This window comes from Gigantopelta aegis, chromosome 11, assembly GCF_016097555.1.
Source record: "Gigantopelta aegis isolate Gae_Host chromosome 11, Gae_host_genome, whole genome shotgun sequence".
In the NCBI taxonomy this organism is placed as follows: Eukaryota; Metazoa; Mollusca; class Gastropoda; order Neomphalida; family Peltospiridae; genus Gigantopelta; species Gigantopelta aegis.
Window position 1 is genome coordinate 29,747,969 of NC_054709.1, and position 15,024 is coordinate 29,762,992.

Here is a 15,024-nt window from a genome sequence, read left to right on the forward strand (position 1 = left end):
TCACATCATTCCATCCCGCTGTTCCATAATAGGAAACAATCACCGATTTTCCGATAGGTGGCGCTCGTGCACTATCTACAATTTTCGTAATGCACCGATCTCTGTATCCACTGATAAGGAATATTTAGTGTATTTTAATTGGATGCGTTACTTTTGTGGTTCAGGGCGAACGTCATTATTACGTTTTATATGCCCCCATTGGATTCATAGCGTGTTAAAACATGAGTATAAATTTTGGAACCATGGTTCTATGTGCCTTAGCATCTGAGATTTTCAATACAAATTGTGGCTAATGGCGGCCATTTTAAAATTAAATTAGTGATTACTGTTTAGTAATGTAGTTATAAATTTTGTCTGCTCTGTCCAGTGTTTAGAAGGACGCAATCCATGTTCATGTTGTGACGTCATATATTAGATGTCATCTGCCATTGAAATCCATGTTTACCCTTATCCTGCCGAATTATTTTTGCCAAATTTAAAGAATTTTCACCTGTTCTACATTTCTAGTATTGTTATTAAAATCTGTGGACATTTTAACATGAAATTACACCCATATATACCATAATGATCCACCTACGTGATGATAGCATTTTGTAGACGGTTATGTTATTTATGTTACCATGGTAACAGCTGTAAATTTCAATATACAATTTTTTCATTAATAATTAAGAAAACATTAATTAAAAACTACTATTTTTCTTTTAATTTAAGTGTATGCTGTTATTTATTAACCGTAATGATTGATTTAAATAAAAAGATAAGTAGACGGCCAAATTTTTTTTTCAGAATAAGAGGGTGCAATGCACATACTGTCATCAACGTTTTGTTTATAAATTATGAAGATAATGTCCAACATTAACTATATTACATTTCTAGTAATATTATTAAAATCTGTTAAAATTTCAACATGAAATTACACACACATATATACGAAGAAGATCCACCTATGTAATTATAGCATTTTGTAGTCAGTTATATTATTTATGTTACCATGGCAACAGCTTCAAATTTCAATATACCATATTTTCATTAATAATTATGAAAACTTTAATTAAAAACTAAAAATGTTCTTTTAATTTAATTCTATGTTGTCATTTATTAACCATACTGCTTGATGTAAAGAAACAATTAAGTAGACAGCCACTGTTTTTCTGAACAAATAGGGTCAACTGAACATTCGGCCATCAACGCTTTTTTGTAAATTATGAACATAATGTCCAACGTTAACTATTATACATTTCTAGTAATATTTTTAAAATCAGTTGTCATTTCAGCATGAAATTACACACACATATACTAAGAATATCCACCTACGTAACGCTAACATTTTGTAGCAGTTATATTGTTTATGTTACTATGGCAACAGCTGCAAATTTCAATATACCATTTTTTCATTCATAATTATGAAACCTTTAATTTAAAAATAATATTTTTCTTTTAATTTAAGTCTATGCTGTGATTTATTAACCATACTACTCGATTTAAAAAGTCAATTAAGTAGACAGCCAATTTTGTTTTTGAATAATAGGGTCAAATGCATATACTACCATCAACACATTTTTGTAAATCGTGGATATTATGTCCAACATTACCTAGACACTAAAACGGGGAAACTTTCCCCCATATAAAATGTTTCAAATGAATTTATTTGCAAATCACTGTATAATGACGTAACAATAAGCTCCCAGCTGTTTACAAGAGAAGGGTGAAATTGTGAATTATGTTAACCAATGCAAAACAAATTTCTCAAAAAATATAATTTTCAAGGACTGAGAAAAAACCAATGTATAGTGAAATAACATCAGTATCAATAAAGAGCAATTTTATTTTATTTTAACCCCCCCCCCCTGCCTTTCCCCCACACCAGGGGCGGGACGTAGCCCAGTGGTAAAGCGCGGTCAGTTTGGGATTGATTCCCGCACAGGTATCCCTAAACAACAACGTCAGATATATCATAGTAACTTTAAGTAATAAAGAGTATACTCTTTATATATGTACCGGCCTCGGTGGCGTCGTGGCAGGCCATCGGTCTACAGGTTGGTAGGTACTGGGTTCGGATCCCAGTCGAGGCATGGGATTTTTAATCGAGATACCGACTCCAAACCCTGAGTGAGTGCTCCGCAAGGCTCAATGGGTAGGTGTAAACCACTTGCACCGACCAGTGATCCATAACTGGTTCAACAAAGGCCATGGTTTGTGCTATCCTGCCTGTGGGAAGCGCAAATAAAAGATCCCTTGCTGCTAATCGGAAGAGTAGCCCATGTAGTGGCGACAGCGGGTTTCCTCTCAAAATCTGTGTGGTCCTTAACCATATGTCTGACGCCATATAACCGTAAATAAAATGTGTTGAGTGCGTCGTTAAATAAAACATTCCTTTCTTTCCTTTCCTTTATATATGTAACTATAGCATTTGTATTACGGGTTTCTGGATGGGGATACCTGTGGATTCCCGTCGGCTAAGTCACTGGGCTATTTCTAATGGAAAATGTAGCGGGTTTTCTCTCTAAGACTATGTCGAAATTAACAAATGTTTGACATCGAATAGCCGATGATCAATAAATTAATGTGTTCTAGTGGTGTCGTTAAATAAAAATAATGAAGTAAAATAAACTTTTCCCGCACACCATTGACTCTTCCCCTTAGCTGCGGTCCTGCTGTTTGGCAGTAAAGTTAATAGGAATAATTGTTATCCAGATTCGGGGATTTTTCTTTAACTCTGGCAAAAATCTGCCTGCATCTCTAACAAAAATGGGAGCCCGTACGCTTATATGCCGCTTCATGTTTTCATTTTGGGCCCTGTCGCTTAAGCCCTTTGAGAGGGGGCTCAGAATTTGTTTATGTGTGGCACAAAATGTAGTTGGAACTGATTAAAGGGACATTCCTGAGTTTGCTGCAATTTTAAAGATGTTATCGACTAACACAGACTTTTTAACGACTGTAATTACATATCAAATATATTTTTTTCTGCATAAAATATTAGTTTCTATATATTAAACGTGTTTCTGATCGTTATAATATTTGTACTAGGTTAAATTTCATTTTATTTCCTAAAAAATGTTTTTTTCGTACGTACGAAATTATTTATAGACAAAATCCAGTTTGGGCTTCTTACAAATATTAAGACGACCAGAAACACATTGAATATACAGACACTGATATTCTAAACAAGAAAATATATTTAATATGCAAGTTTAATCATAGAAGTATTTTATTAGTCGGAAACATCTTACAATGCAGCAAACTCAGGAATGTTCCTTTATGAAATGTTTGAGAAGTCAAAAACGTGAAACGTTTATGCGTGACGCACGGTAGTCCGAGTGGACGTAGAAAATGTGAGTCCTGCATTATTATCGGAATCATGAATCTATGTTTGTGCAACTTCTTCTGACATGTTTATAGAGGGAGTAAAAGAAATCACTGGCAGTTGGACCCGCGAAGTATTGTATTTGTACCTGGGTCAAACGGCGATAATATAGGTTAACTACACTTTGACGTTTTTTGCGATTTTTCTTTGATATTATTATCAACAATGTAGGATCGTTTTATGATTTGTGATTATTACATCCTGAATACAACATTTTATTTGCATGAAATAATTTGTTTAACGAGTTTTGAGACAAAAACAATGTTTCGGGTCATTGCCTACACAACGGAGTGTCCGTCCTGCTAAAGCACGCGGAATTTTTTTGTTTTAATTATTAGTTTTAAAATTTTTGTTATCACCATATTTTAAAAAAAAAAAGCACGATTACTTACTCTAAATCTGTTGAAAACCATTATCCTACGGTAATTTTCACATATTATATAGGTCTATACCTACCGCGCGATGTTTTGGGAGTATTGGGTAACACGAAAAAGGACAGTGTCGATGAGGGTGTGTACACCCTCGACGCACCCACGCCCATTGGTATAGGTCTGATGTTCTAGTCATAAGCATACGGGATCCTGTTTTGCTTTGTAGGGGTGGGAGGGGGAGAGGAGCACACTAATTTGAGCTCGAATAAAACGAAAATACCCAAAACTGAAAGACAACATTTATTAATTTTAGCGTTACCGCCAACTAGCTATGTATAAAATAGGGTTTCAAACGAAGCACTACTAATTTTTATATGGACTACAACTAATATTGTGGGAGAAATGATGGAAATATTAGTGCATCGTGCAAAGCTCATTTCGCCCGAATTTTAGTTTTTTGTAATAATATATTTATCAAAACACAATAGATCCAACACAACTGCAGTTTACCTCATGGTGATTAATTTATCTTTATATCATTTGCAGATGTGTGTGCAGGGAATGAGTCGACCGCCCTCCCCTCCCAGTCCCTGCTCGAGCAGATTAAAAAAAAAAATCAATACATATTCCGGCGGAGCATGACTGAAATCCCTTATAAACTTCGCTCTCCAGACACCCCCACCTAAATTCCCAGCACACATGCCTGATTTTTAAAAAATGGTCGTCCACCATAAAAAAATAATTACAAAACATTCACTGCTTATACATGCTAACTTATTCATAAAAACCATGCACGCCCCCCCCCCCCCCCCACACACACACAAAATCCTTGGATCCGCGACTGTTACAGTATAGTACATGCTGTAAACTATTTCAATAATAAAATAAAAAACCGGTGCCACCACATAATTATGTGTGACACGCAACAAGAATGTTTTGTGATTGGTTATTGAAAATAATATAGGTCAAGGTATTCCCCAGAATAGTTCAGCAGATATTCGTAACTCATCGTTTATAATTCATTAAAACAAGGCGAACAAAATATATATCAACTCAGTACTGACTAATACCAGTGTGAATGTAATATGTAATGTTGAAAAGGAAAAAGGAAAAACTGGCAGAAAAACAACACATAAAAACAACGACGAATACAGAGCACATGCACGTATTCGATCATATAGTCGACGTAACTGTTCAAGCAAACATAGCTAGTTAGAATATCGTCTGCTGTAGTATAAGTAATCACGTTGTAAGTATTCATGAAAACAGTCCAGTACCATATATTTCACTTCAAGTACAACATAAATAATACTGACTGCACAGTTCAGTATCACAATTAATAGAACAGTCTTTGTCAATATTATCAGTTGACAGTATTTTAGTCTAATACCACATATTTTACTTCAAGTACGATATAAATAATACTAAATGCACAGTTCACTATCGCAATTAATAGAACAGTGACGCACTTTTAAATAAATCTTGTCAAAACGTTACACTCCGGTATACAGATCTTGTTGGCATGTAAGCAAATGACCCACTGACTTAAAAACACGTTAACAGAGTTGATTATGGTAAATATCACATGGATTTATAACATGGGTATTATGGGTAACTTATAGGATAAATAGAATTCGCAAATAAAACTCAACTAGCCCATCAACCTCGTATAGTTAATCGTTAATTTGTATCAGCAGAGCTTTAGCAAAGACCGGTTAAAATAGACTCGGTTCATATTTTATATATTTAAAACACTCGTGACAAATCCACTATTAATTAAACGTTTCATTAAAATATGTAAATATTGGATTTTTTACTCTGTCAGATGGTAACGTTACTATTGATATTAAAACGTAAACAAATATCCGCCATCTTTGAAAATGGAAACTGCACTGACAGGACGAAGTGTGTTACTGATGATCAGCGTTACATACGAATTGAAAACAAGTAGAGCTTGTGCTGCAATTGATCAGTAATGAATACGTTACTATTGTGTCACCGAGTAGGGTATTTGCCTTACACATCTTCAAAACAACAAAAATGCGTTTCGCAGTAAGTGATTGTACAATATTCCATGCCATTAACAACTAGGAAAAAAAAGAAAGAAATTTATTTAACGACGCACTCTACACATTTTATTTACGGTTATATGGCGTCAGACATATGGTTAAGGACCACACAGATTTTGAGAGGAAACCCGCTGTCGCCACTACATGGGCTACTCTTTCCGATTAGCAGCAAGGGATCTTTTATTTGCACTTCCCACAGGCAGGATAGCACAAACCATGGCCTTTGTTGAACCAGTTATGGATCACTGGTTGGTGCAAGTGGTTTACACCTACCCATTGAGCCTTGTGGAGCACTCACTCAGGGTTTGGAGTTGGTATCTAGATTAAAAATCCCAGTCCTCGACTGGGATCCGAACCCAGTACCTACCAGCCTGTAGACCGATGGCCTTAACAACTAGGAAGTTATTTTTATATATGTGTTAACACTGTAAAATACCATCCACGAACAACCGTAATGTTTCATGACATTTGAATCTGTACACAAAAAAAAACCCCTCAAACTTCTGCCCATAGCAGCATGACAAAATAGGTGGATTCGGTTCTTTGCCCCCCCCCCCCCCCCGACACACACACATTTGAATTACTATTATTTTTTGAATTAAGAACGTCAATAATAGTCTATGCTGTGTGAAATTACTCGGGGGGGGGGTGGGGGGGGGACACGCCCTTCCAATTGTCGTAACTCAGTCATAAAGCGCCGCCTTGATGCGCGGTCGGTTTGAGATCGATCCCCGTCGGTTGAACCAGTACACCACAACTTAAATATCAAAAGCCGTGGTATGTGCTATCCTGTCTGTAGGATGGTGCATATAAAAGATCCCTTTCTACTACTGGACAAATGTAACGGGTTTCCTCTCTAAGACTATGTGTCAAAATTACCAAATGTTTCTACGATTAAACGTACATATTAATAATATTTTCTTGTTTAAAATATCAGTTTCTGTATATTCAATGTGTTTCTGGTCCTCTTAATATTTGTAAGAAGCCCAAACTGGAGTTTGTCTTCAAATAATTTCGTACGTACGAAAAAATCTTTATTAGGAAATAAAATGAAATTTAACCCAGTACAAATATTATAACGATCAGAAACACGTTTAATATACAGCCACAAATATTTTATGCAGAAAAATATATTTGATATGTAATTACAGTCGTCAAAAAGTCTCTATTAGTCGATAACATCTTAAACATTGCAGCAAACTCAGGAATGTCCCTTTAATGAGAAATCTGACTGTTTTTCCAAGTTTTACAGGTGTGAGACGGGCAAATTTATTAACATTTGTATTTCTAAATGATCTTGAAAAACAAATTACTTCAAGTATCTCTACTAGACATAATAAAAGAAAAATGCCAAAATAAATTGCATAAATTTATTGAGATTTTTGTACTATTAAATGCAGACAATACTGTAATTTCCTCTGAAACCTCTGAAAGTATGCACAATGATTTAAATATATACTCTTCGAAAACGTGGGGAAACCTGAAATATTAATGTTAATATCAAATATTAAACAGAACATACGTTTTGACCACAGACTTCCTAGTAAAGAACGTTCAGGTCTGTTTATCAACACACCGAAACACATTTCATAGTTTGCACGTGCATCACGCAGTTGCGTGGGGTGTCATTCTCGATTTTGACCATTTCCAGGAAGGTCCATTAATAACTGTGGAACATTATTTCTGTCAGTCTTTTTCATTCTGTTGATCATACAGTTGTTTGTTTTGTTTTTAGTCATTTTCATTGTTTGAATTTGCGATTTACTGATAAAAAGACTTCAAACTTTCAAATTTCACTTCTGACCCCGATCGTGCTTCAAGATCTTTGGTGGTCATAAAACCTACTGTAATACTGAACTACCGATTGTAATGTTTGCCCATTTAATTCACTATTATCATATAACCATTCCCTACAGCTAATATACTTTACAATTTTGGCAATTGTAAATTCTTATTAGAGTTCCCCTACTGTTTTTGAAGAGTATATTTGATAACTATTGTAACACTTGGAATCTCAACATTGATAAGGATAAAACTACAGTCCTAATCGTATCCTAACCTATCAAGGGTGAGGGTGTGTGCGTGTGTGGAGGAGGGGGCGTCGTGTCAGGGTGTAACTCAATAGTACAGCGCCCGCCTGAAGTGTAATAAGTACAACCCCCAGGATAAAAAAAAAAAATCCAAGTCCTAGTCAGCACACCAAACGCCGTGACGTATTCTGCCCTGTGATAAAGTGTATTTGAAAGACGGACACCTATAGTCCGTCCCATCATGCTATTAAGATGGGGTTTTTTGTTGGTTTTTTTGTGTGTTTTTTTTTTTGGGGGGGGGGGGGGTTGTGGGGGTTTTTTTTGTGGGGGAGGGGTAAATAATTTCAGTTTGGTTTGACGTACGATGAAAAGTAATAGTATTTTGGAAATAACACACACACACACACACACACACACACACACACACACAACTAAACAAAAAACAAAACAAACAAACAATTATTTTTGTGTGCAATTTAGAAAACACTCGGTTGTGAAATGAATAACTTGTAGTTAATTCCATGGTATGAAAAAAAAGGCATTCACTGTGGGACGGACTATAGCTGACTATAATTGAGCCTAAGTCTAAATAACCATTTTTATGTTAGACGCCAAATAGTGCTACTTTAAAACGTGCTCAGATTTCATTAAACTTAAATATATTTCCATTGATTTCACACATCTCATTTAACGACTAACAAAATATTTGGTCTACCGAGCGACCGCGACCGTTGTGCGTCCTGAACACGCCCCATATCTCATCCAGTGGGCATCGAGCCCAACTCCTGATTCGTTGCCGTCTTGAAACCGAAGATGGTTTTAAAGGCTACTTTAAAATCCTGGCTGAATATGTAGTACAATATGGGGTTCATCATCGAGTTCAGATAGCCCAGCCACGCCAACACCTGAGCAACTAAGGGCGACACAAGCCCGTAACCAATCTCAGTGTCTAGTATAAAGGCGAGACTGACAGGCGTCCAGCAGACCACAAAACATGCCACCACGATGCCCAGGATTCTGGCAGCCTTGGTGTTGCCCAGGTAATCCTTGTTCTTCTTCCTTCGTTCCTCGCCTCCAGGTAACGCCTGTATCGCACGAGCATGCCTCCTTGCCGTGGCAAATATTTTCCCGTATGTAATAAAGATAACCGCCATAGGGACCCAAACTATGGTAACAGAAGGAACGTAATAGTCATACTGGTTCAGAAGATACACGCAGTTGCCGGCTTGGAACAGACAGTACCGTAAGTCTTCAATACCAACGTAGCGCCTGCCGCTGGCGTCGTAGATGATCCAGATGGCAAGAGGGACGAGCCAGCACAAAACGATGATGACGGCGGTGATTCTGGTGGTCACCTTCGTGTGTGTGAATGGGTGGCACACGGCCAGATACCGCTCTACGGCAACAGCGCACAGATTGGCTATTGAAATATGAATCATGCTCGATTCCAGAACGTCTCTCGCCTGGCACATCCACTGGGGTAGATCCCACCATCTATTCCAAGATTCGTAGAGGTGCAGAGGCAACACCAGGACCGCCAGGCCGATGTCTGAGAACGCCAGCGACACGATGTACGCGTTTGTGCGGCTCTGGAGTTTGCGGAATTTGGCAACTGCGAAGATCACCAAACAGTTGCCGGCTACTACTGCGAGTGACAGGATCAGTATCATGGTGCAGTACGCGTATATGGCGGCCGGGGACCAGGGCGGGACTGCTGTCGATCCCGCGGCCCCCAGCACCGCATTGCAGTCGTAGTCGCCACTGTCGTTCATTATACGAAGCAAGTGGAATCTGAAAACAAAAATCCAATAAGCAAGTTAAATAGGAATACTAATTCTGTGGGAAACAGTTTGTTGATTCAAAGTAATATATGACTTTTTTATTTAGTTTTCTAGAGGGCGGGGGAGAAGAGAGAGAGAGAGAGAGAGAGAGAGAGAGAGAGAGAGAGAGAGAGAGAGAGAGAGAGAGAGAGAGAGAGAGAGAGAGAGAGAGAGAGACAGACAGACAGACAGACAGAGACAGAGAGACAGACAGAGAGAGAGACAGAGGACGGGGAGAGAGAGACAGAGTAAGAGAAACAGAGAGAGAGAGAGAGAGAGAGAGAGAGAGAGAGACTAACAGACAGACAGAGAGAGAGAGAGAGACAGAGGACGGGGGGAGAGAGAGAGAGAGAGAGAGAGAGAGAGACTAACAGACAGACAGAGAGAGACAGAGGACGGGGAGAGAGAGAGACAGAGTAAGAGAAACAGAGAGAGAGAGAGAGAGAGAGAGAGAGAGAGAGAGAGAGAGAGAGAGAGAGAGAGAGAGACTAACAGACAGACAGACAGAGAGAGAGACAGAGGATGGGGAGAGAGAGACAGAGTAAGAGAAACCGAGAGAGAGAGAGAGAGAGAGAGAGAGAGAGAGAGAGAGAGAGAGAGAGAGAGAGAGAGACTAACAGACAGAGAGAGAGAGAGAGACAGAGGACGGGGGAGAAGAGAGAGAGAGAGCGAGACACACACAGACAGACAGACAGACAGAGACAGAGAGACAGACAGAGACAGACAGACAGACAGAGAGAGAGACAGGGGACGGGGAGAGACAGACAGAGTAAGAGAAACAGAGAGAGAGAGAGAGAGAGAGAGAGAGAGAGAGAGAGAGAGAGAGTAAGAGAGAGAGAGACAGAGAGAGAGACAGAGACAGAGAGAGAGACAGAGGACGGGGAGAGAGAGAGAGAGAGAGAGAGAGAGAGAGAGAGAGAGAGAGAGAGAGAGGGAGATACTAACAGGCAGACAGAGAGAGAGAGAGAGAGACAGAGGACGGGGAGAGAGAGAGAGAGAGAGAGAGAGAGAGAGAGAGAGAGAGAGAGAGACTAACAGACAGACAGAGAGAGAGAGACAGAGGACGGGGGGGAGAGAGAGAGAGAGAGAGAGAGAGAGTAAGAGAGAGAGACAGAGAGAGAGACAGAGGACGGGGAGAGAGAGAGAGAGAGAGAGATACTAACAGGCAGACAGAGAGAGAGAGAGAGAGAGAGAGACAGAGGACGGGGGGAGGAGAGAGAGAGAGAGAGAGAGAGAGAGAGAGAGAGAGAGAGAGAGAGAGAGACTAACAGACAGAGAGAGAGAGAGACAGAGGACGGAGAGAGAGAGACAGAGTAAGAGAGAGAGAGAGAGAGAGAGAGAGAGAGAGAGAGAGATCACCAATGGAATTAATGATGGTAATACTCACAGTTGAACATTAAATTACGATTTCAAGCAGACATATGTCCAGACTCCAGATGCAAATTCGCTTTCTCTTTCGTTAGAGATTTGTGAATAATATTGAAGGTCATGTATCTGTAAGTATAAGACATATATTAGGAACAGCGCGCCGAGTTTCTGACTTTATAGTTGCCCCGTAACAATGAAGCCTGCCACTCCTAACAATCGCTCTATCGGAAACTCCACCCACTGTGTAAGACACGAGAAGAAGACCAACCAGTATTATATCGGTAAGAGTGAATTAGTCTGTACAATTACAGTGGAACTTTACCTGCACCTCAGCACAGTTTTAAACCACGGATCTCTGGCGTCAGACAGTTGTTTTAACACTTTGTCTTGAGATAAAGTTTGCTTTGTTTAACGACACCACTAGAGCATGTTGATTAGTTAATTATCGTACGACGTATAATTTAACCTGGAACTGATTGCTCCCTGCCCCCTGCCACATTTTTTTAATGCAGCAAAGGATTTTTACATGCATTTTCCCACAGACAGAAAAGCACATACCACGGTCTTTGACCAGTTATGGTGCACTGGCTGGAACGTGAAAACCCCCAATCAGTTGAATGGATCCACCGAGTTGGTTCGATCCTGCAACGCAAGCACCTCAAGCGAGCATTAGTCCAACTTGAAATAATGATGACATTTACTTATTTATAAATCTGGTAAGAATGATAGAAACTTGGCATTTTAAAGCCTGTAGATTTCAAAAGTTCCTGTTGGTGCATGCTCCTGGACCCGCTAGTGTATTGCGCCTTCCATGCTCGTTGGTTCCAAGAATTCATCTACCCCCCCCCCCCCCCCCCCCCCCCACACACACACTAAAAACAATCCTAGCTACGGCCCTGATTTCTGGTCGCAATACTTTACTGTGTGATTATGTGTTATTTATGCTGAAAAGCATTGTACATTACTGAAAATTAATAATTTACTAATTTTCATAATTTGTACAGATTTATGACATAAGATATTGTATACGAAATAATCGTTTTATTTCCAACTTAAATTTCTTACCCGTTGGTGAGAACTCCATGCGTTATTTTTGATACCACATACACGTACGTGTGTTAACTTAACAATTTCAAGACATACGATTGGCTGCTCCTAGGTGATGACCAGGTCACCAATGCCATACGTCCAATAAAAAAAAAAAACCAGCACGGTGGAAATCGATTACACTGTGGCGTATAATTAACCTGGCAATCGTGTGTTTGTGACGCGTAAGGCAGATACAAGTGCAACCGCTGTAAATAACTTTTAGTCGATAAAGATGAAAACATTTTCTTAAAACCTGGGGTATTTTTTTTCAGATATGTAAGAAATAGAATAATACATTCGTGTCAGTTAGATACCATTTATCTCACAACTCGTTTAAAAACGTACCAAACTCGATTTCGCTCGTTAGATACATTTTAAAACAACTCGTAACATAAATGGTATTCGTAAACTGAATCCCAAACCACACAGGTGGGTGCGGGTGGTTTCTAGTCACAATAATAATGTGAACTCGACATTTTGTTTATTATTTTGTTATAAACACAGAGGGCATAAAACAAGGCGTCTAGACGGTATAGTCTATAGACCACGCTGTTGGTAACATTGGTTGATAACTTGGTACGAGTATAGGTTGTACAGTACTACTATAGACCACGCTGTTGCTAACATTGGTTGATAACTTGGTACGAGTATAGGCTGTACAGTACTATTATAGACCACGTTGTTGGTAACATTGGTTGGTATCTTGGTACGAGTATAGGCTGTGCAGTACTACTATAGACCATATTGTTGGTAACATTGGTTGATAATTTGGTACGAGTATAGGTTGTACAGTACTACTATAGACCACGCTGTTGGTAACATTGGTTGATAACTTGGTACGAGTATAGGCTGTACAGTACTACTATAGACCATATTGTTGGTATCATTGGTTGATAACTTCGTACGAGTATAGGCTGTGCAGTACTACTATAGACCACGTTGTTGGTAACATTGGTTGGTATATTGGTACGAGTATAGGCTGTACAGTACTACTATAGACCATGTTGTTGGTAGCATTGGTACGAGTATAGGCTGTACAGTACAACTATAGACCATGTTGTTGGTAACATTGGTTGGTAACTTGGTACGAGTATAGGCTGTACAGTACTACTATAGACCACGTTGTTGATAACATTGGTTGGTAACTTGGTACGAGTATAGGCTGTACAGTACTACTATAGACCACGCTGTTGGTAACATTGGTTGATAACTTGGTACGAGTATAGGCTGTACAGTACTACTATAGACCATAGTGTTGGTAACATTGGTTGATAACTTGGTACGAGTATAGGCTGTGCAGTACTACTATAGACCACGTTGTTGGTAACATTGGTTGGTATCTTGGTACCAGTATTGGCTGTGCAGTACTACTATAGACCACGTTGTTGGTAACATTGGTTGGTATCTTGGTACCAGCATTGGCTGTGCAGTACTACTATAGACCACGTTGTTGGTAACATTGGTTGGTATCTTGGTACCAGTATTGGCTGTGCAGTACTACTATAGACCACGTTGTTGGTAACATTGGTTGATAACTTGGTACAAGTATAGGCTGTACAGTACTACTACAGACCATGCCGTTGGTAACATTGGTTGATAACTTGGTACAGATATAGTCTGTAGTACTACTATAGACCACGTTGTTGGTAACATTGGTTGGTAACTTGATACGAGTATTGACTGCACAGTACTACTATAGACCAAGCTGTTGGTAACATTAGTTGATATCTTGGTACGAGTATAGTCTGTAGTACTACTATAGACCATACTGTTGGTAACATTGGTTGGTAACTTGGTACGAGTATAGTCTGCACAGTACTACTATAGACCATGGTGTTGGTAACATTGGTTGATAACTTGGTACGAGTATAGGTTGTACAGTACTACTATAGACCACGCTGTTGGTAACATTGGTTGATAACTTGGTACGAGTATAGGCTGTACAGTACTACTATAGACCATATTGTTGGTATCATTGGTTGATAACTTCGTACGAGTATAGGCTGTGCAGTACTACTATAGACCACGTTGTTGGTAACATTGGTTGGTATCTTGGTACGAGTATAGGCTGTACAGTACTACTATAGACCATGTTGTTGGTAGCATTGGTACGAGTATAGGCTGTACAGTACAACTATAGACCACGTTGTTGATAACATTGGTTGGTAACTTGGTACGAGTATAGGCTGTACAGTACTACTATAGACCACGCTGTTGGTAACATTGGTTGATAACTTGGTACGAGTATAGGCTGTACAGTACTACTATAGACCATAGTGTTGGTAACATTGGTTGATAACTTGGTACGAGTATAGGCTGTGCAGTACTACTATAGACCACGTTGTTGGTAACATTGGTTGGTATCTTGGTACCAGTATTGGCTGTGCAGTACTACTATAGACCACGTTGTTGGTAACATTGGTTGGTATCTTGGTACCAGCATTGGCTGTGCAGTACTACTATAGACCACGTTGTTGGTAACATTGGTTGGTATCTTGGTACCAGTATTGGCTGTGCAGTACTACTATAGACCACGTTGTTGGTAACATTGGTTGATAACTTGGTACAAGTATAGGCTGTACAGTACTACTACAGACCATGCCGTTGGTAACATTGGTTGATAACTTGGTACAGATATAGTCTGTAGTACTACTATAGACCACGTTGTTGGTAACATTGGTTGGTAACTTGATACGAGTATTGACTGCACAGTACTACTATAGACCACGTTGTTGGTAACATTGGTTGATATCTTGGTACGAGTATAGTCTGTACAGTACTACTATAGACCAAGCTGTTGGTAACATTAGTTGATATCTTGGTACGAGTATAGTCTGTAGTACTACTATAGACCATACTGTTGGTAACATTGGTTGGTAACTTGGTACGAGTATAGTCTGCACAGTACTACTA

At 39.1% G+C, this 15,024-nt stretch overlaps 1 protein-coding gene across 1 annotated transcript; it reads right to left on the minus strand.

The window, feature by feature from the left end:
• Nucleotides 1-8,592: 8,592 nt before the first annotated feature.
• On the minus strand, nt 8,593-9,606 carry LOC121385131 (octopamine receptor Oamb-like). Its single transcript, XM_041515668.1, has one exon. The coding sequence runs from the start codon at nt 9,604-9,606 to the stop codon at nt 8,593-8,595; it is 1,014 nt and encodes a 337-aa protein (XP_041371602.1).
• Nucleotides 9,607-15,024: the final 5,418 nt, after the last annotated feature.